Below are 22164 nucleotides of genomic sequence, written 5' to 3' on the forward strand. Positions count from 1 at the left end.
AGGTGTGTGCGTCTAGTTCAACACCTCAGAGACAAGTCTGAAATCTCAGATGAAGTCCAGTAGAACTATAAGGTAAATATCAGCCTCCTTGCCTTGCTCCTTACAACTATAATCATGTATCAACATGTAAGTCATGTATGAATGACATACAGATATATATCTCCCTCTCAACAAACTGAATGCCAGGTACTACTTCTCCCAGTAACCTTGGATGGGAAAAAGACATTACATACGTTAGTTAGAAAAATATGTAATTATAGCAGCAGATAATATATTGAACACTACATGAGATCATCATATGCCTTATTTATTCCTCACAATAATGATACAGAATGCTCTTACTACTTCATTTTTAACTGCTAGGGAAATCAGAAATAAAGAATTTGAGTAATTTGCCCATGTTTACAGAGCTTTGGGCTGCATAGCTGGGCTTCAAACCCAAGGAGTTTGACCCAGAGCTGAAACTCTTATCCACTTACACAGCACAACCTGTATCAGGCAGATTGCCACAGATGGGTACAGGCTGGGAGAAAAAGCACATATATGCATGATGGGAGAAGCAATTCACTTGAGTTTGTGTATTGAACCCTTGATGAACTTGGTTATTGGCCAATTGCCAGGAAGGCAGGTAACAAAGAGATGGCTTTTTCCCAGGTGTGGATATAGGTGGACATTTAGACATGTAAGCCAAATGTCTGGCTTAAAAAAAATGTGCTGAAATTTCCTGCCATTTGTTTATTAAATACCAGCAAAACTCGTCTGACTTCAAGAACCTTAAACACTTCTCAATTTGGTTGCTTATACATTAATAGAAAATACAGTTTTTGGGGCTTCCCCGGTGGCGCAGCGGTTGAGCGCTGGGTTGCGAAGCTGCCCGCAGCCTCTGCGGCGCAGGTTTGATCCCCGGCTGCTCCCCGGCCACCAGAGGAGGGTCCCACATGGCGCGCAGACCTCTCCTGCCGCCCGCTGCTCCCCTCAGCAGTGTACTTCGGTCCTTCTGCCTGTTCTGCATCCTGCTCTGGCTCTGGTGAATTCTCTCACCCTCCCGCGCTTCTGACTGTACCCAGTGCTTGTATGAATAAATAAATAAATAAATAAATCTTAAAAAAAAATTTAAAAAAAAAAAAAAAAAAATACAGTTTTTGATAAATACAATTTGTAGTGACATCAAAACTGAGTTTAAGGATCATTTGAGAGGCTAGCAAAGTTGTTCACATCTAGGTATCAAACCACCTGCTTTGTTTGCTGAAACAAGGTACTGTAAGTACATGCAACCCAATCCTAGAGCTGGCCTTGGGGAGAGTGGGGGCTTCTGCTTGAAGCTGAAGAGGCAGACTGGGAAAATAACAACAGCAAGAGGACAACTTTGATTCCATTATATTAATAGTGTCTAGTGAATTTCATAATCTCACCTGCAGGTTCAAATAAATAAGCAGGGGCAATCATTATTAAGCAGCTTTCATGTTAGAAGGGGGGGTTTGATTAGGTTTCACATTTTTAAAGTATTTTAGGTTTACTTAATGCCTGTAGATTGGGCTGAGGTCCCAGAGAGATTAGAAAACAGAACAGATCCTTCATAGGAATATAAAAAGCCCTTAACTTGGACTATATTATTCATACTACTTCACATCTACATGGCCTCCGGTCTTGCTCCCTCCAAAGTAATTTTCCACATATCAGCCAGGGTAATCTTTTAAAACAAAAAACAAATTAGGGCCTCCCTGGTGGCGCAAGGGGTTAAGATGCAACCTACGAAGCAATCCGGCCACTGCAGCACAAGTTCAATCCCTGGCCAGGGAGCTACCCACATGGCACAGCAGACCGCTCCTGACTCACCTGCTGCTCCCCTCAGCAGTGTATTTCAGTACATCTGCCTGTTCTGTTCCCCACTCTGTCTCTGGTGAATCCTCTCACCCCAACACCTCTGGCCTGTACCCTAGTTCTTGTATGCATAAATAAATACTTTTAAAAAAAAAAAAGTCCAAGAACAATTTAAAAAAAAATAAAACAAAGACAAATTATCTCTCTTCCTTGGTTATACCTCTCCAAAGGCTTCAGGTAAAATCTAAACATACGTGTATTGCCAGGACTCTGGAGCAAGTTCTCTACTGATTCAGGCAAACGGTAAAGGAGAGTCCTTAAGCCCTCGATGACTTTTTCAGGCTTTTAATGATCCTTCTAGAGTATTTGTAGTGAGGCAGCCAGATGCAGGGCAGGCAGGGAGGCCTGGCAGCCTCCCTGGAGGTTGCAGGCCTCCTAGCCCCCTGGCAAATCTTTACTCTTTGTGGTCTATCTGCTGGTCTCTACTGCACTCCGCTGCATTGTCCTCTGCCGCCACACCTTATGTACTCAGTTTCTGGGCTCAAGTGCACCCACTCACGCATGCTCACACCATACTCCATTTCCAGGTGCCGCTGTCAGGCATGCATATAAGACCATAGGTGATGATCACAGACGCTAATGGCGGGAGGATGGAAAAAGTCTGATCACCTCCATTTACCCTACAATAATTTTTGATTTTAGAATTTTAGGCAACACAATGTTCCCTACAAGGGACTCCATGATGATACTGTTGAAGCAGCATAGTATGGGGACTATGGAGCAAGGAGTTAGGCTGAGCTAGAATCCTAGTTCTGCCATTTCTTATTTTCATGACCTTAGGTGAATTATTTTTCCTCTCTATGTCTTTGTTTTCTTGTCTGTAAAATGGAGACAATAGAATGTATCTCACAGAGTTATTTGTGCAAACTAAATGAGTATGATATACACAAAGAACATAACACAGTATCTGGCACATAATAAATTTTATGTAAGCATTAGCTATCATCTCTCCTACTTCTCTTTCCTTCCACCCAACTCTGGGTTCCAGACATTCTGTATCGTGCAGGCCTGAGGACAAACCAGGAATCATGCTTCCAGGCTATTCCACATCTGTTCCTCTACTTGGAATTCTCTTCCCCTAATCTCCCTCTTCTTTTTCCCACCCCCAGCCTTCTATCTTAGTTTAAGTGCCAGATGCCTTGGGAGCAATTGACAAAAGCAACCAGTTGCTCCTACTATGCGCTCCCATGGCATTTAGCTAGGGCTGCCATGTTAGGAAGCCCAGTAAAATCTGAATGTCAGATAAACAACAAATAATCTTTTCATGTAAGTACGCCATGTGTAATAGTTGAATCTCAGGTAAATAAATAATTTTAGTATAAATATGTCCCATGCAAAATTTGATATATACTTAATGCTAAAATTTTGTTTTTCGACATTTGAACTTCACTGGCTATCTTTTATCTATCAATGCCAGACCCTGAAGATCCTCTGTCTTAAGTCTTTTTATATTTTAAAAACTTAAAAATTGTAGCAAGTGGTTCTTTGTTTCCCCTTCTAGAGTATCAGTTGTAAAGGGCTGGGTCTATGCAGCTTTGCTTACTGTTTTAGACCTAGTCTGGCAGGCCATAAAGATGGCAAGTCAGTGCTCAGGTGTAGTCTGTTAGGAATTAACTCTAACTACCAGCAAACTCTATGGGAAAACAAAGTGTTTCACCAGGGTACCACTAACCTCATGTGCACAGGTGGATGAAATGATGGAATCACTTTTCAGAATATCTCTAGTGTGACAATATTGTTGACTCTACAACGAGGGCATTAAACGTGACCTGGTTACTTCCCATTCGATAAGGACTTTCAGTTTTTCACACCTATTTTGCTTGACCCTCAAAGCAAGTATTAATAACTATATTTAACAAAGGAAGAAACTGAGGCTCAAAAAAGTAAGTAGCTTGTCCAAGATTATCAATAAATGGGAGTGGCAATTTTGGTGCTAGAGCTGACTTTTTCCCTTTCCACTGAACCACATGGCCAACTGGGATGATCTGAAAAATCAGACTTCCCTGGTTCTTCCTCCCTGCCTGGAAAGCTTCTCAAGGAACAAGCCTGATATCTGACCCTTCTCTGAGTTGCTCCTCCCATGATGGTGCTCCAACAATAGCCCGAGAGGAGACAAGGAGGCCTGACACAGGTGCTTTTTTTGAAATACAGGTGATTCTTAGCTAATCTCTCATTACAAATAACATTCTTTAGGTCTGGAGACTTCTAAAGACCTTATTCAGAATTATAAGAAAATAGGAGTAATACTAACCGGGACCAGAAATCCATTTCTTCTCTGTCACCTAAATTTCTAGGAGACATTACCCCACACCCCACTAAATTTCTGAGGACAGAGAGATTGACTATGGACACTGTCAGCTTTCTTATGGAAGAGAGAGTGCCTGCACCTGCTCTTAGTGTGGCGGAAGCCAGAAGAAGGGAATAACCCCGAAAGGCTGCGCAACCTGGGCCAGGCGGTGAGAAACCAATGACCTAAAACTGAACGGGCCGGGAGCATTTCGATAAAGCTAGGAAAGCAAGCCTCCAGCAATGTCACGTTCTCAACTGGCTCCAGCGCCAGCTTATGTGATTCGGGGTGGAATCTGCGGGGAAAGCACAACAGGACTGCCGACCTGCAGTTTGGGAGTCACTGGGCAGCTTTGTTTTGTTCTGAGCCCGAATGCTGGCCTGGCTGGTTGGATTAGCGCCTAGATCCTCAGGAGCGCAGAGGAAATTGCGCCTCCGACGCTCTGCTCCCCCAAGAGCCGTGGGAGAAGGGGTGCTGTTTACTCAGATGCTGCCTTAAAATATCACAGACGCAATTATATTATTGGGTCTCTGAAGAAAACTTTCCAAAGCTGACAGAATTCTAGCTGGAGGTTTCGTTTGGCGCTCAGAGGCGGATTTTCACAAAATTACCGACCTGGATTAGAGGCAGCATGGAAGGTGCTCGAGACCATCTGGTCTAGGACTGGGGAGTGCCCCCCGGGAGGGTGTTTTCCCCGGGTGCGGCGGAGATCCTCGGCTGGGTGCCGCGCCCAGCTGGCTTCCCCGCTGAGTCCCAATCCACGCCCACCCGGCTCTGCGCGCGCGGCGCGGGCTGCGCCCCCCGCTCGGTTGCCGGGGTAACGAGGAACGCGCGCGGAGCTGGCGGGTGCGCCCAGGCTCTGCAGCTCCTCCCCCTTGCAGACCGCGAAGGCTTAGCGCTGCCAACAGCTGGCTGCAGAGCGGTTCTTTAGCCGGGAAAGTGCGGCTCTGGAGCGGCTCGGGGCTCAGCCAGTGGGAGGCCGGGGGTGTGGTAGAGGAAGGCGCGGGCCGAGTACTTAGAGCCCGGCGGGCCGCCGGCCGCGCCTCCAGTGCGCTCTCGCGCGTGCGTTCAGCCCACGGCAGCTGGGGCCTGGGAGAGCAGCCACCCCGCGGCATCATGGTGACACCCTGCCCCGCCAGCCCCGCCAGCCCCGACGTGCGGGCTGGGAGAAGGGACGACGACCAGAACCCGCGCGCCCCTGTGAAGAAGAGCAGGCGCCCGCGCCTCCGGAGGAAGCAGCCGCTGCAGCCGCTGCACCCGCTGCACCCGTGCCCGCTCCCCGGGGACTCCGGCGTCTGCGACCTGTTCGAGTCCCCCAGCTCGGGTTCGGACGGCTCCGACAGCCCCGCGGCGTTCACTGCGCGAAGCTGCAGCCCCCTGCTAGGTCCGGCCCAGCACGCGGGGCAGCTGGACCTGCGGACCTTCCGCGACTACGGCCAGAGCTGCTACGCCTTCCGCAGGGCGCGGGAGAGTCACTTCCACCCGCGGGAGCCGCTGGCGCGGCAGCCACAAGTGAGGCGCTGGCAGGGCCAGCCCCCCACCGCCGCTCTTCCTCTCGGGTGTCTCCTTTTCTGCTCTGTCTGCCCTTCGCGGCGGGCCAGCCCACGCCAGCCCCGGTCCCTGCCCCCGGCCCGGGCGGGAAGGGGCCTTGGAGGGCGAGGTGACCCGCCTCATTTTACAAAAGGAGAAAAGTGGGGCCCAGGCGGCTTAAGTTACCGCCCCGAAGTCTCCAAACTGGTTAGTGGGAACGAGGTAGCGTGCAGAGGATTAAGACAGTCTTTGGGTTCGAGTCGGGACTCCCTGCAACCCCGGGCCAGTTATTTAACAACCCTGAGCTTGTTTCCTTACCTGCCAAGCGAAGGCCCCAGTAGAATGGCTGAGAGGACCCCACGAGGTCCGCACGGATCCGGGCGTCTCCACTCGCAGCCCGGCGAGCCCTAACCGCAGCAGCGCACCGCGCGCCTTTCCTTGTTTGCAGCGCATTTTGCCTTTTCCCTTCTTCCTGCCTCCTTCTGGGGTAGCTCCTCGGATCTTCTCGGTCCGTCCCTTCAGCAGCCTCTCTCCGCGCTGGCCTCAGCGCGCCCGCCTCCCTCCTCCCTTCGGCAGGTGACGGCGGAATCCCGCTGCAAGCTGCTCAGCTGGCTGATCCCCGTGCACCGCCAGTTCGGCCTCTCCTTCGAGTCGCTGTGCCTGACGGTGAATACTCTGGACCGCTTCCTCACCACCACGCCTGTGGCTGCAGACTGCTTCCAGCTGCTCGGGGTCACGTCCCTGCTTATCGCTTGCAAGCAGGTACCTCCACACAGGGCCTGGGGACAACTAAATTCCCCTAATCACCCGGCTCTTCAGGGCACACGATTCAGTGCTGGGTTCTCTAACTCATTTTGGTAGACGTTTGCAAATTTACACATCCCCACTGCCTTAACGTCACAAGTCCCCCACAAACTAACATCCCTTCCCCCCACGCCGCCCTAAACAAACAGGCTGAAGTAAGTTCCAACGTCTTTGCAGTGTTGTTATTTTAGAGGAGGTAAGGGGGGGGTCAAAATTTCTTATACCTTATTTCAGCTGGACGGTAGTTAAACTGCGCTGGAAGTACACCCAGGTGATTTAAGTGGAAGTAATGCAAAGTGAAGCCTCAGTTGACTCGCTGGAAGGGATGGGGTGGTGGGGCCCCCTGAGACTGGGGTGGGTCTAGCTCTCTGGATGCTGCGCGGTGGGGGCTGAGCATCCCTGTGTTACAGGTGGAGGTGCACCCGCCACGCGTGAAACAGCTCCTGGCCCTGTGCTGTGGTGCCTTCTCGCGGCAACAGCTCTGCAACCTCGAATGCATCGTCCTGCACAAGCTGCATTTCAGCCTGGGCGCGCCAACTATCAGTTTCTTCCTGGAGCATTTTACCCACGAGCGCGTAGAAGCAGGGCAGGTGGAGGTCTCGGAAGCCCTGGAGGCGCAAACTCTAGCTCGCGGGGTGGCGGAGCTGAGCCTGGCCGACTATGCCTTCACCAACTATGCCCCCTCCCTGCTGGCCATCTGTTGCCTGGCGCTTGCTGACCGTATGCTGCAGCTGCCGCACCCGGTGGACTTATGCCTGGTCGGGCATCCCGAGGAAGCTTTGCAGGACTGTCTGGGCAAGTTGCAGCTGCTGGTGGCCATAAACGGAGCCTCCCTGACTCATATGCTGCCCATTCAGATCTGTGAGAAGTGCAGCCTACCCCCGAGCTTGAAATAAAGTAGATCCTTGCTATCCTTTTATCCCCTGATGTGGCTGCTGACCTCACCCATTTGCTTTAAAAAGAGTTCAGGATTGGCTCAAGGCTTCTTGGTCCACAGGTCATCCTACAGGTTGTAAATACTGTAAGATAACGTCTAGTTATGTATTTATTTTCTTGAGATTTCACTCAAGTTGTGTCTTTCCCCAATAAACAGGCTGTCTTGGTTTGACTGCTGCTACTGGGTGTGCTTGTCCATGAACATGGAAGGTGAGGGCAGCCCAGGAATAGAAGTGACCAGCAGCAATTGAGGAGGGGGTCCTCCATTCCCAATTGTCCATTCCATGGTTAGCAACTCTATGCAGGAAAGCCAGGTCTGGCAAGGTCCTGAATCCTTGGTTCCAGTTACAGAGATCAGTTAGGGTCACTTGTACCCTGTATCCAGTGATCCTGAAGCTGAAGACTAAGCCACATCCCAGAGGTAAAGGGCACAGTGGGGTGTGAAGTGACATAATATACACGTGTGGCCTGTGCTGTCTAGAGGAGCCAGAGTGTACACACTCCAAGGAGGGCAGACTGGGAAGCCTCAAGGACTGCTCTGGTGCACTAGGTAGGGCCAAGCAAGAGCAGCCCCCACAAGTAAATGATGCTGGAAATGAAGGTTTTGCCTGTAGTTATGGCTAATTTGAGTCTAGCCCATTTGTCCTTCAATCATATGGTTCAAAGACTCAGGCTTGTCTTACACCTGCTTCACAAGAGCCCAGGGCAACAATAGCATAATAGGCAGGGCTAGCACTGAACACTTACAACATATCAGAGGCTATTCGGCATACATTATTCCAACCCAACAGTTCTATGAGGCAGAGTGTATTGTCCCATTTTTCAGAGGACAACACTGGAGCAGAGCAGAGAGGCTAAATGACAGTGGAGCAGCAAGGATTTGAAAGCCAGTGATCTGAGTGCAGAGTCCCACGCTTAGCCATACTGCTTAACTCTTACCCCTCCACCACCCTCAGGTTTCTGGAAATACCTAAATAAAAAGACCCGCTTCCTGAGGTAAGTGTGGGGTAAATTATTTACTCAGTGCCTTCCATCCAAAAGGGACTACAGAGAACATATTTGGAGAAGTCGCACATTCCCTTCTAGCTTACATGAGCCATGTTACAGATGGGAAAACTGAGTCAAGAAATGAGACAGGTTTGCTAGCAGAGTTGTGTGACTCCACAACTGTCCCATCTTCTTACCTACTGTAGACTCTGAATCTCAGCTATTCCCTCCAGCAAATTCCCTAACCTCTCTGAGCGTAACAACTGAGACCCAGGCTGTTGAGAAACCTAAATAAAATTGTTGTGGGGCAATACCAATAGTGATGAAATGTGTGTTCTGGAATCAATTTGTTGGATGATAGTAAGCAAATTACATCACTAAGCCTAAGTCTCTGTAAAAAGTGGGAATAAGAAGAGCATTTTTCAGTGGGGTTGAGGTGTGGATTTAACAAGGTGTTCTACATAGACCCCCTCCACACAGCTGGGTCAAGAAATGAAGGCTGATGGCAGCCTGCACGGTGATGGGGAAGGGGGTACATGCTGTTTCCCCCCTAAAATGTTTTGTATGCTTAAAGTTTTGGGGCATAAAACCCTCAACCATGTGCTACTGCATTTAGAATAAATCCAAATGTATGACAAATATGCACAAATAAAAAGCAAACTTAAAACCAATTTAGAGAATCTTCCTTGAATTTCACAAGAACCCCAAGTACCCTGCAGAGCAAGAGGCTACTTCACTCTGGGCTTCTCACCCCTCTTCTGATAAATTGCTATGTTAAGCTCTGCAGGAATTCTCTCCTCTCAGCTTTGGGAGAGGTGAAGTGTTGATCCCCAAGCTATGGTGAGGGAAAGCTGGTTTAATAAAAGATGAAGAAAATCATGTGTGCCCCCAAGTCACAAAACTGCTGAAGCCCTCAGTCTGGCTGTGGGAGAAGGGAAACACTGGGCTTTCAACAAAAGAATGATTTGGGATGTTGTCTTCACCTGCATTTACTTTACCACCCAAAATTGGGGTGGGTGACCTGATTCCAGAATGATCCAGACTGGGAGTCTAGCATATAATCATGCTATTCCAGCAACTGCTGCCACAGATAATCTATTGTATACTTTTACATCCAATGCCCATATTTTTCCACCCCAATTTGTAACTCATTGGTGAAAAATGGGCTTGTTCTAGAAAATCTGTGATGGTGTTGATGTGTAGAGGTCTCCCAAAAACTCCGTGAAGAGTTCCCCTACTTCTTTTACAGACTGGGAAGTTGATAAGAATACCAGCGCAGGTAGTAGGTAGGCTACTGGGAACCAGAGAAGCCTGAAGACAGCCGCCTACCTTAGACTGGCAGTGCAGCTAAAAAGTCTCTTTAAAACAACAACAACAACATTAATGGATCCATACGAAGCATCAGTCACATAAATAATCCACCTTCATAGCAACTCTATTGAAGTCAGGGTTACATTTTTCCTAAAGAAAGGGGTTCATGATGTCCTCATAGGTTCTGATCTTTCCTCAGGCACTGCGACCCCAAAGCCAGAGCTCCTCACCATCAGCCTTACCAGGCCAACTCTAACAGACCAACTCCACTGGGCCCCACATTGTTCACTGTTAGTGATATCTTGTTTATTCATCCAGATAATAGGTGCAAATAAAAGAGAAGCATGACACTTTAAGAGAGGCTTTTTCAGGGCCTCCCTGGTGGTGCAAGGGGTTAAGTGCAGCACTATGAAAAAATCTGCAGCCTCTGCAGCATGAGTTCAATACCTGGCCGGCCAGGGAGTAACCCACATGGCGAGGCAGACTCACCTCTCCTGACTCACCCGCTGCTCCCCTCAGCAGTGTACTTCGGTCAGTCTGCCTGTTCTGTTCCCCACTCTGTCTCTGGTGGATCCTCTCACCCCCCGCATATCTGGCCTGTACCCCAGCTCTTGTATGCATAAATAAATAAATCTTTTTTAAAAAAGTGTTAAGTCTTCCTCCCGGCTGTCCATAATCGGAAGCCTGTAACCCGCTCCAGGGCCGGAGGGGCCGGGCCGCCCCTACTTCCCTGCGGTCTGGGGGCGCAGCGGGGAGCGGGCGGCGCCAACGTGGGCCAAAAGGGCGCTGGCGGGCCCGGGCCCGGCTCTGGCGGCTCCCGGGGGAAGCCGCGTTGCCAGGTTGGGCTTAACGCCTCCGCCCGCGCGCTGATTGTCCGGGGCTGAAGGCGCCACCTCTGGCGCTTAGACGCCAGCCGGCCCTCCTGCGCCGCGGGCCTCCCCTCCGCTCGGCCCTCCCGAGGCACCTCCTCAGCCGCGCCTGGCTCCACCCCGGCCACGCGCCGGCCCCGACCTCCGGGCGGCTCCCGAGCCTGCAGACCGCGGATCGCCGCCCCGGCCCGGCCGCCGCCCCCGGGCAGTCGGCGCGGAGCTCGCGGCCCGGAGCGCGCGGAGGCGGGATGCAGGCGTGCGGCGGCGGCGCGGCGGGGCGCCGGGCTTTTGACAGCATCTGCCCCAACAGGATGCTGGAGCTGCCCGGCCGGCCCCTCGGCAAAGCCGGGAGACTGGAGAGAAAGGTGGGGCTGCGGGCCAGGCCGGGAGGGGTCCGCGCACGCCTGGCGCTGAGGGTGACCTCGCGCACTGTTTCTGTGCCCGGCTAGTTCGCGCCTCCTCGGAAGCTCTTCCCGGGGTGCGGCGCCGACGGCGCGGTGTCGGTGCCGGTGTTCCAGGACCCCCCGGGCGCGGAGCCCGCAGCGCTGCCAGGTGAGCCCCGACGCCCCGGCGTCACCTGTGAGGGTCCCGCGGCGCGTGGGAGGGGCGCCCGCGGCGCGGAGGAGCTTCTCTTGCCGAGGTCGCACCCTCGCGGGGAGTCTCAGGGTCCGCCCGGCGCGTGTCTCCGGTTCTCCCCGCGCAGCGCTCACCACCATAGACCTGCAGGACCTCGCCGACTGCTCCGCGCTCCTCGGGCCCGACGCGCCGCCTAGTGGTGACTCGGCAGCCTCGCAGGTACCAGCCCTTCCTCTGGGAGCCTCGGGCGACCCCTGGCGGCTCACACTCCTCTCCCGAGTCAGGGGTTCGATCCCGCGAAGGGTCGGCTGGGGCGGGGAGCGCAAGTACCAATCGCCGGTGAGGGAGACGTCGTGCGGGTACCAGAACCTGGGGGCTCTGAACTTGCTCCTTTTCGCTAGTGTCGTATACTTGCCCAGAGCATTTGTGACCAACTAGCGACAGGGGGGCTCGCCTGGAGGGCTCACTTGCCGCATGAGCCTCCCGTTCTCCTCCCCGTCTGTTCCCTGGTGCTGCGACAGAGCAACGTGCAGATTTCCCGCCGAGGGACCAGGCGGTGGGTGGGAGCAAAGGCGTGCGCTGGGCCCCTGATCACATCCTGTCCCTCACCTTAACATTCCCTTTCTGGCCATTCACTAAGGATTTTCATTCCATGGGTATCTAAGGAGTGTGGAGATCGGTGGATAGCTTCTGCTCAAGATTAGAGAAGAGGAAGAATATTTACATTTGGAGTAGGTGGGGAGAGGGACAGGGACTAGGAGGAAATCTAACAGAAAATGCTTCTTTCTTCAGAGATGACTCTTCAGCATATGAACACTTAAAAAGTCTTTTTTTCCCTTTCCAAAGATTCTGGTCATTTATCCTCAGGTGGCACGAGGAATTTGACTTTTTTCTTTTCCCAATAAGTTTGTCTTATTACTTGTGTGTCCACTGTTTGCCAGGGCTGACAATGGAGCCTCGCAGCACTGGTGTCTGGTGCCATAAGCCTTGCTCACCCATGTGTTGCCCATGACCAGAAGGGCAGGGGGTCTTATCTAGATGCAAACCAAAGCAGAATGCCAGTTCCAGCTTTCCAGCAGCAGGTGTTGTGGACATGGGGACACAAGGTCCATGGGGACAGGTCCTGCATAGAACTCTTCAGAAGATATCCCCACTTACCAGAACTGGGGTTGGTGGTAAGGACTCCCGGGCTTCCTCTATGTGCCTTTTAGAACCTGGGGATAAGCTGCGGGAGTCTGGATAGGTGATGGTGAAGGACAAGGGGTGGGAGTGGGTATTGTCCTGCAGAAGCCATTTGATTGTTCTTTTTAGATCTGGAATCTCAAATAAGGAAAGACAATGCCTGAGCATCTTTCAGCTGACCCAGAGGCCTACTCTCTTCCTTACTCCAACATATTTATCTTTAATTTAATTATCTTTAATTTTTTTTAAAGATTTATTTATGCATACAAGAGCTGGGGTACAGGCCAGAGATACGGGGTGTGTGTGTGTGTGTGTGTGTGTGTGTGTGTGTATCCACCAGAGACAGAGTGGGGAACAGAACAGGCAGACTGACTGAAATACACTGCTGAGGGGAGCAGCGGGCAAGACAGGAGAGGTCTCCCTCACCATGTGGGTGTCTCCCTGGCTGGCATAGGACCGAACTCATGCTGCAGAGGCTGTGGATTGCTTCATAGTGTGGTGCTTAACCCCTGTGCCACAAGGGATGCCCCATTTATCTTTGTTTTTTAAAAGATTTATTTATGCATACAAGAACTGGGGTGCAGGCCAGAAGTGCAGGGGGTGGGGGTGAGAGGATTCACCAGAGACAGCATGGGGAACAGAACAGGTAGATTGACTGAAATACACTGCTGAGGGGAGCAGCAGGTGAGTCAGGAGAGGTCTGCTGCGCCACATGGGTAGCTCTCTGGCTGGGGATCAAACTCATGCTGCAGTGGCTGTGTATAGCTTCATAGGTTGCATCTTAACCCCTTGCGCCACCAGGGAGGCCCCCAACACATTTATCTTTCAAAAAATAAAATCCAAACAGGCTTTTGCTGAATTTTTGCTTAACTATATTGAACTTAAATTGGACATCATGTTCTGTATTGGTCTTATTCTGGGATTGCTGTTGTAATAGGATAAATGCCAGATTTTGGCCAAATTGGTAAGTTGCAAGCACAGAGCTCATATCATATTGTTTAAGAGGTCCGGATTTTTTCCTGGGAAGACAGAGCTAGTGCAGAGGGAGGGAGGCCTCTTGGGGAAGATCCCCTGGGGGAAACCCCTGGCTTGTGCACACCCTGTTCCCAGCCTCCTTCCTGCTGGGCACAGAGAGGAAGTGCTTTAGAAGTGTTTGGAGTCCACAATGGGCCTCAGGGGAAGAAACATTTCCTGGGCCCCAGTTCCTGACCTGTCTATGCAAGTCAGGAAGCCTCCTGGTCTCCCCGTGGTAAGGGCTTTCCCCCCATCTCCACTGAGAGGAGAAGGAGACCTTTTCAGTCCTTGGAAAATATCTCATTTCTGATTCATTCAACCAGAGCAGAAGTTGTGCTTCAGGGTTTGTCTGGGGCCCTTAGTCCTTCTATTCTAAGCTCCTTTCCCCCTCTCAGTTCTCATTGGTGCTAGAGGCTCATCCCCGTAAGGAAAATTTTACCTGTATGTTCTTTGAAGTTAGGGTTAGAACAGATTCCCCTTCTCAGAAATATTTGACTAGTAAAGGACTTTTGAGAAGTATGAGTATCAGAAAGGAATGAATCAATAATAATGGAATCAGTGGAACTCATATTTTTGGTGGGCACTTATGTATGCCCTGGCCCACTATGCCCCTGGAGAGACTGCTTTCCCTTTCCCTGATAGAGGAAAGGGGATTGCAATAGGTATCATCATTCTGGGGCAGGAGCCCTAACTCTACTATTTCAGAGTTGGGTGACTTTGGGCAATTAAGTTTCACAGATTGGGGCCTTCCTGGTGGTGCAAGGGTTAATACGCAACCTATGAAGCAATCCGCAGCCACTGCAGCAGGAGTTTGATTCCAGACAGCCAGGGAGCAGCCCACATGGCGCAGCAGACCTCTCCTGACTCCCCTGCTGCACCTCTCAGCAGTGTACTTCGATCAATCTGCCTGTTATCACTCTGCCTCTGGTGAATCCTCCACCCCCCACACCTCTGGCCTATACCCCAGCTCTTGTATGCATAAATAAATCTTTAAAAAAATAAGTTTCACTGATTGTCAGGTTCTCCATCTGGGAAGGCCCTACCTGCTTCCCACACTGGTGTGAGAATTAACTGAGTGACATGATGTTAAAGAGTATTGTCGACACCAAAGGTCCAGGAATTAGGAATAAGAGTCCTTGGTTGCCAGCTTTTACTGCCCCCTGCTTTTGCACCCAGGCACCTTGCAGGCACCCGGCGGGTGTCCAGTTCAAGATGTTGGAGGCATTGATATATATACCTGAAAGGTCAACTTCAATGCTTTGAGAAACTAAAAGGAGCAATGGAGGCCACCCCTGCTGCAAGTTGAACAGAAACACTTTTTTAGCAGCCTGGCCTCTCAAACCTTAGCCTATTCCTTGCGTTCCCTTATGGGGAGGGCATGGTTTGGTGATGTGACTGAGTCTTGGCGGGCTATTTGACCTCAAGTTACTGCTTTGGATGACAAGGAAACTTGTCTGGTGGGGGAAGGAGGTAGGGCAGGGGACCCGGTCTTGGCGGGAGCTCTCTCTTTTAGAGCAATGGCTCCGAGCTAAGTTGGCGCTGACGTGGAAGGCGCCGGGCTGCACCGGTGCAGTTGTGGGCTGGTGGCCGACCCAGGAGGCGGCATAGGGACTGTGCCAGCTGCTGGTGGCCGCGCGGGGGTCACCGTGCGGCACGTGGAAGCACCGACGCCAGAAACACCGCCGCGCACAGTTTCGGTGCCCCGCAAGACCCTGGCACACTGGGCCCCGCTTCTCACCAGCGGTGCAAACCTGCTGGGTACCGCGTCCAGAACGGGGCTTTAATTTTCAGGTAGGAGGCTCAGCTGCAAACGCTAGGGCCTGCAGACCTAGAAAGTGTTCCGCCCCTGCCGGGCTCCACGTTAACTAGTTTGCTTGTCTGGTTTACTTCAGAACCAGTGCCTGCCAACCGCCGCGGACTTCGATCTGCAGGATTTCAGAGACACGGTGGATGATCTCATAGCAAGTAAGTGTAGTCTTCCTCGCAGTTGTGGCGGCGCCTGGGGGGTGAGGGGTGTCCCCCATCCCAATCAGACAGTTCTGATTTCATAGTAAAGGTGGTAAACTTAGCACCTGGACCAGCAACTCATCCAAGGGTCAGACTCTTCGTATTTATGCTACCTCCACCCTTCCTAGTGGAGCAGATGAACCGCAGCATGAATCTACAGCGCGCTCTGCTTGCGGGTGGGAGCGCTGGGAGAGGAAACTCTCTAGGCTGTGGTGTGTGTGGGAGAGGTTGGGTGACAGCAGAGTGCAAAGCAGAGGGCTTGTGTGACTGCAGACATGTTTACCCTAGTCCCCTTGGAGGTTTCAGATCAGATCAGCTTAAGGCTACACACTGAGCATCTGCTGTGCATGGGCGGCATATCAGGAAGAACCTGGGACTCTCAGGGGTTGCAGAGAGGTGCTTTACTTAATAAAGAAGAATCTCCACACAAACCACATCTGGCCTGGCATTTTGTCCTTGTAGCTAGCTGGCAGCGAGTTTGAGGCTGCAAACCCAGCTCCCGCTTTTCCTCAGACTCATCGTCTTTGATGTCGCCTCCCTTGGCCGGCGGAGACATCCCCTTCTCTCCATGCGACATATTGCCCTTTGGGCACTGTCTCTCCCCGCATCTGGAACCTTCGGCTGTGCAGTCACCGCCCCCGCGCCCTCCCGACGTGCCCGCGCCGGAGCAGTACTGGAAGGAGGTGGCCGACCACAACCAGAGAGCTTTGGGGGACGCCCTCGTGGAGAATAACCAAGTAGGGACCCTAGGCTGGCAGCCAGGAATCCGGGGGGTGGGGACAGGGCTTGGAGGAGGAGGAAAGGACCCCTGTGGACGTGGGTGAACCGGCCTGTCGCTCACTTAGGGGCTGTACCTCAATTTCCACCTCCCCTAAATGGGAATAAGCCCACCGCAGGAGATTTTTTTTTTAAGTAAGATCACCAATATTTTTATTTTTTTAACCAATATTTTTAGAGTGTTATCTATGTCTGGTACTGTGCTTACCACTTTACTTTCTCCTCCATTTAATACTCATAACAACTGAGCCAGATACTCTTGCCAGCCCCACATTGCAGATAAGAAAAGCGAGGATTCAGGGGCTAACCTCAAAGGCAAAACCTACCTTTACCTATTGCCTAAATAAGCAATATTCTTCACCACCACGCTACGCTGAAGATTTCCTGAGATACCGTTTGTCTAAAAAGATGTCAGATAAGGAAAATGGATTATCCTCGCCAGTGTGCACGCCCATTCCTGATGCGCCCCAGGGTCTGGGTTTAATTCATGCGGAGTGTGCAGATCCCGAGCTCCGGCATGGCGGCCCACCCTTGAGGGTCTGCTTCTCCTCCTGCAGCTGCACGTGACGCTGACTCAGAAACAGGAGGAGATCGCCTCGCTCAAGGAGCGCAACGTGCAGCTCAAGGAGCTCGCCAGCCGCACCCGGCACTTGGCCTCGGTGCTGGACGTAAGTGTGGCGCCGCCGCGCGGGACCTGCTGGATCAGAAATGTGCCTGTGCACCGCCCTCCCCTTGACCCACTCCGGGGGTTGGGATGGTCCAGCGGAGACTGGGGCAGCCACTGAGGATGGCTGGGAGCTCGCTGAGTCGCTCGCGGGGGGTGCTGCTGGGCCCCGGGGCTCCCTGGCGCCGCGCGGCGGGCGAGTCCGGCTGGCCCCAGGGCGGCGCTCCTCCCGTGTGTTGCAGAAGCTGATGATCACGCAGTCCCGGGAGTGCGGAGCGGCGGCCCAGCCCGTCCTGCTCAAGGCGACGGCCAAGCGGAGCCTGGAGGAGCTGTTCAGCGCGGCGGGTCAGGACGGCGCGGAGGTGGACGCCATCCTGAGGGAGATTTCTGAGCGTTGCGATGAAGCCCTGCAGAGAAGCGATTCCAAGCGACTCCGGCTCCAGCCCGAGCCCGGGAGCAAGGACTGCAGGCCTGGGAATCTGCACGGCGCTTTCCGCGGGCTGCGCACGGACTGCAGCCGGAGCGCGCTGAACCTGAGCCACAGCGAGCTGGAGGAGGGCGGCTCCTTCAGCACCCCCATCCGCAGCCACAGCACCATCCGAACCCTCGCCTTCCCCCAGGGCAATGCCTTCACCATCCGGACAGCCAGCGGGGGTTACAAATTCCGCTGGGTCCCCAGCTGAACTGGGCCGTGGGTCTCCCAAACACTGCCCTGTATCTTGACTGAAGTGCCTGGCGACTAAGCGCGGGGTAGCGAAACTCCTTCCTGAGTCTGGCTTCTCAGAACTCCCCCAGCAGGGCTTTGCACCCTAAAAGTAATGCTCCCCACTCCCCCCCCCAAGCATCTTTATACGAATGCACTATAAAATTCTGGTACAAAATTTGTATAGTTCCTCCCCTTTCAGAGGAAGAGAGAGAGAGAACACACTCACATCACAGTCAGTTTTAACATTTTTAGCAGCTTTGAGTTAAATACTTTTAAATCTGGATATCACCTAGGTGTTCTGTAATTATATAATGCCCTACTTTTATAAGAAGGAAAAGGAGCCTTTAGGAAGCTAATTTTCTCTAAGAGGTATGATTGGAAACTTCCAGTCATTCTCACTAATTATTTAAGGGTTGTAGGCCCAGAAGCTAATTTACTTGACAAACGTTTCAATATGTCTCTCACCTTCCCCCAGTAAGGAAAGGATACTTAAATTTGTTATTCTTGCAAGCTTTTATTCTATTAATAGCTGCTGAATTAAGAGCTGGGAGAGGTAGCCTAAAGGTTTGCCTTGGGGCTGTAGAGGAAAATGCAGAGTCTCAGAGGCATTAGCCTATCACAAAATAGGTGCTAAAAACATTTATTTATAGTGATCATTAATATCACTTTGTAAAAGTTATGTTACCTGTTTGTATTAATTGTACATAGTTTTATTTGTCTAAACAGAATAAGCACACAAAAAGCAATCTTTGCTAATAAGAAACACAAGTTGTTTTAAAAAATGTCATATCCTACATAAAAAAGAGTGTTTACATTTTTTTTTTCTTTTTGCCAGAAACCAAGTGTGCAAATCTTGGTAAAGTAAAACTATCTATTTGAATTCCATGGATAAAACTGGGGTGCACATTCATATTTTCTATTTCTTGGCTTGATTCGAAGAAAAGATGTTATGGAGTGGTTTCATGTTGATTTTTCTTATTTTCTTTTGTCTGGGGCTCCCTTTTCTACTCTGTTGTGAAATTATGCAAGTAGCATATGTTAAGTAGTGATTTGTTCCAACTTCTATGTTCTGAACATGAGGGCTCCAGTGTTTGGGGGCTCAGCTTGGGCAACTTTCCAACCCCGTTACACCACATGGTTGGTTGTGCCATCCAAGTAGAGCTATCAGGTAACAGGGAGCGGGCAATGTGGTAGAACCTGCTCCTCCAGTTTGTCACTTACACGGTTACTGCATTTAAACAGCTATTTAGAAACCAAAAAAAAAAAAAAAAAAGAAAGAAAAAAAAGTGATAGTAGACCACATTTCCTCATATTTTGTCTAACAAATGGACTCTTAAAAATACACTAGGGGGTTCAGAATTTATCAGCTCAAATATAATGTTACCAAGACAGGATCAGAAGATAGAAAAATAAAATGAAAATCTTTAACTTGTCCCAAGAAACAGTGTCAAAAGTTCTTGTCCTTTCCAAACCCAAATTAGTGTTTTCATTATGCATTAACGTCAATGCCCAAAAAGTAAAAAAAAAAATTGTTTATTTTTTTCTATTTGTTTTATACCTGGATTTAAGAAAATTACAGTTTTTTCTGCCTTTCAGATTATAAATTTGTAATTGTCATGTCAGCCACACAGCAACTCTTTTTTTTTTTTTTAAGTCTAGTAGCTTCTTTTTTTTTTTTTTTTTAATAGAGGCATGTTTTATTTATTTATTTACTTGTTTGTTTTGTTTATACATGCACTGGGTACAGTCAGAAGCGCAGGAGGGTGAGAGAATTCACCAGAGCGGGGAGCAGAGCAGGCAGAGGGACCGAAGTACACTGCTGAGGGGAGCAGCGGGCGGCAGGAGAGGTCTGCGCGCCATGTGGGACCCTCCTCCGGTGGCTGGGGAGCAGCCGGGGATCGAACTGGCACCGCAGAGGCTGCGGGCAGCTTCGCAACCCAGCGCTCAATCGCTGCGCCACCGGGGAGGCCCCAGCCACACAGCAACTCTAACTGCTTAAGTATTTTCCATTTCTGGGTGTGGAGGGGGAGCTCTTCTTGGACCTAATGGTGTAAATTACCAACTTTGCATTAGTTGCCAGTAGTGGAGTTAAAACATTCATTCATTCAATGATGTTTATTTAATGTTGGGAAAATTGAGAAATCAGATATTAAAAACAAAACAAAACAAAAAAAAAACTCCACCCTCATAAATCTTTCTCCTGGGAGGAGCAAAAATCACAGGCTAATAAATATACAAGTACTATGAAGAAGAGTAAGGGTAGCTTGAGTTATCATAACAAAATAGAATAACAGGGTGATTTAACAACAGACACTCAGAGTTTTGGAAGTTGGGAAGTTCAAGCTCAGGCTGCCAGCATGGTCAAGTTATGGTGAAGGCCCTCGTCCTGGTCTGCAGATAGCTGCCTTCTGGCCATTTCCTCACTGGGTAGAAAGAGAGGACTCTGGTCCTGTTCTTATTAAGGCACTAATCCCATTGTGTGTTCTCCATGCTCATGACTTCTTTCTACTAAATCATTTTAGGGAATTTCAGATAAAAATAAAGTCAAAGAAAATTTTCAAAAGTGAGTATTTCAAATCAGGTCTCAAGAACCTTTGGAAATGACAATCCTAGAAAATTCAAGTACTCATATACACCATGGAATATTACTCAGCATTCAAAAAAGATAAACACATGCAATTTGCAGCAACATGGATGGAGCTGGAAGGGATCATGCTCAGCAAAATAAGCCAGAAAGAAAAAGAAAAATACCAGATGGTGTTACTCATAGCAGGTATCTAGAAAACCTAAATAAGGGACCAGGAAAAAGAATTACTATAAGAAAGAAAATATCAAAATCAACAAACAGCTATGAACCAGAGACACTCTATGGGAGGTGGGGGGCAGGGAAAGGAGGGGGTCAAACATTTTGGGGTCAAAATAAGGGGGTTGTAATTGTTTGGGGAATATAAAAATAAAATATAAATTAAAAAAAAAAAGAAAATTCAAGTACCCAAACATAGATTTCTCTGTGCAAAAACAATTCAGTTAAAGGGAACAAATAGAGAAATAATTATTGTGCATAATAAGGATTAAACATTAAGTATAATATTATTATCACAATGGTAATTTTATGGTATTTAAAACTTATCATCACTCCTGGGAGGATGGAAAGTAGATGACAATTCGTATTTGGGGTATTTCCAAAAGAATATTATGATGTAATTTGGGCATAGGGAATGTGTGAATCACATTGAATATGTTTTGCTTTTTCTTTGACTGTTTTAAGTAAATAAATTAGAAACAACTTGGTCATGACCAACAGTATCTGGTCATAAAGACATCTTGATGCCTGGTATCAGTTACATTTTCTCTCTAAGCAAGACCTATAGAATAATTAGACTCCTGAATCTCTAAAAGAGTCTTAGCAGAACATATGCCAAAGACATAAAGCCCCAGCTTCTGGTGTGTGGGGAAAATGGGGTAGTAGGGGCAGGCCTCACTTTGATAAAGGTAGGGTACCCATGGAAGATGGCACGTTGCCTGGAGCATCTGACTTCCCCCATGAACTTGCAGTGGAGGATCTGTGCTGAGCCTCCTCTGGCAGAGTCTCTGATGTTACACTTACCTGCAGTCACATGTATCTTGTGGGACAATGTCTAGAGTAAGAAAGGATCTTCCTGTGGACAGCATTAAAGAAGACTTAGAGCAGGGAGATCTGGCTTTAGTCAAAGTCCCCTCCACTTTCATCAATTTTCAGGAGTGTTCATTAACAACTTTTACAACAACTATGAAATAGAATGCAATTATTATGAATTATTTGTGCAAATGGGGGAGACTATGACCAGATTGGTGCAGGTGTATGATTCTGTAGAGAACAGAACATAGAAGTATGGGAGTGAGGCCTATCAGGAATTCTGTGGGTATTGCAGATTGAGTTATAGAAGAAAGATGCCAAGGTCCTGGTGGCATCTTGGACCTGATGCTGTGTAAAATTTCCCCATGGGAAAAGACACATGGAGTTAAGAAGAGAACATTTCACGTTTATCTCAATGTCTTACAACTCTTCTCAAGTCTAAAAATACATTCTTGGGTCTCCCTGGTGGCACAAGGGATTAAGCACCACACTATAAAGCAATTTGCAGCCTCTGCAGCACGAGTTTGATCCCCGGCCCGCCAGGGAAAAACCCACATGGCGCAGCAGACCTCTCCTGACTTGCCCGCTGCTCCCCTCAGCAGTGTACTTCGGTTGATCTGCCTGTTCTGTTCCCCACTCTGTCTCTGGTGAATCCTCTCACCCCCCTGCTTCTCTGGCCTGTACCCCAGCTCTTGTATGCATAAATAAATAAATCTTAAAAAAAAAGAGAACTTTCATTTGTTCTATCACTGCATCCTCTTTTAAAAAAATAAAAAAAAATAAAAATACATTCTTGTAATATCACCATCCACCTATTAAAATGTTGTTGAAAGATCTGCATTTTTGTTTCTAACTTATTGGGTTAACAGAGTTTTTACTGTTATGCTAAGTAGCTAACAGATTGTGTTCCAAAAAAATCCTGTTCTCAAATTAAGGAATGTTGTACAGTACTTCTCTCTCTCTCTCTCTAAAGTGATCTTTGATTCACTTATTTATTTATTGAGACCCTGTATTAAT

The 22164-nt window shown here is 49.4% G+C and overlaps 2 protein-coding genes across 2 annotated transcripts; both read left to right on the forward strand.

Annotated features, from left to right (window-relative positions):
• The first annotated feature begins 5284 nt into the window (after nt 1-5284).
• On the forward strand, nt 5285-7676 carry CCNO (cyclin O). The gene is made up of 3 exons (XM_037530194.1): nt 5285-5680; nt 6275-6460; nt 6913-7676. The coding sequence occupies exons 1-3, from the start codon at nt 5285-5287 to the stop codon at nt 7396-7398; spliced, it is 1068 nt and encodes a 355-aa protein (XP_037386091.1). The 3' UTR covers nt 7399-7676.
• Nucleotides 7677-10853: 3177 nt separating this feature from the next.
• MCIDAS (multiciliate differentiation and DNA synthesis associated cell cycle protein) lies at nt 10854-17645 on the forward strand. Its single transcript, XM_037530018.2, has 7 exons — nt 10854-10970; nt 11055-11157; nt 11309-11400; nt 15270-15342; nt 15898-16121; nt 16719-16829; nt 17068-17645. Exons 1-7 carry the CDS (start codon nt 10854-10856, stop codon nt 17506-17508), a joined length of 1161 nt encoding a protein of 386 aa, XP_037385915.1. The 3' UTR covers nt 17509-17645.
• Nucleotides 17646-22164: the final 4519 nt, after the last annotated feature.

The sequence above is a fragment of the Talpa occidentalis genome, unplaced genomic scaffold, assembly GCF_014898055.3.
Source record: "Talpa occidentalis isolate TD23 unplaced genomic scaffold, MPIMG_talOcc4v2.1 talOcc4.6, whole genome shotgun sequence".
Taxonomy (NCBI): domain Eukaryota; kingdom Metazoa; phylum Chordata; class Mammalia; order Eulipotyphla; family Talpidae; genus Talpa; species Talpa occidentalis.

What these genes read in the sequence shown, in the direction of transcription:
- CCNO (XM_037530194.1), top strand. Translation starts at nt 5,285, where the DNA reads ATGGTGACACCCTGCCCCGCCAGCCCCGCCAGCCCCGACGTGCGGGCT. An exon ending in CGCTGGCGCGGCAGCCACAA is followed by an intron (nt 5,681 to 6,274) that starts GTGAGGCGCTGG and finishes TCCCTTCGGCAG; the next exon opens with GTGACGGCGGAATCCCGCTG. An exon ending in TGCTTATCGCTTGCAAGCAG is followed by an intron (nt 6,461 to 6,912) that starts GTACCTCCACAC and finishes CCTGTGTTACAG; the next exon opens with GTGGAGGTGCACCCGCCACG.
- MCIDAS (XM_037530018.2), top strand. Translation starts at nt 10,854, where the DNA reads ATGCAGGCGTGCGGCGGCGGCGCGGCGGGGCGCCGGGCTTTTGACAGC. An exon ending in GGTGGATGATCTCATAGCAA is followed by an intron (nt 15,343 to 15,897) that starts GTAAGTGTAGTC and finishes GCTTTTCCTCAG; the next exon opens with ACTCATCGTCTTTGATGTCG. An exon ending in CCCTCGTGGAGAATAACCAA is followed by an intron (nt 16,122 to 16,718) that starts GTAGGGACCCTA and finishes CTCCTCCTGCAG; the next exon opens with CTGCACGTGACGCTGACTCA.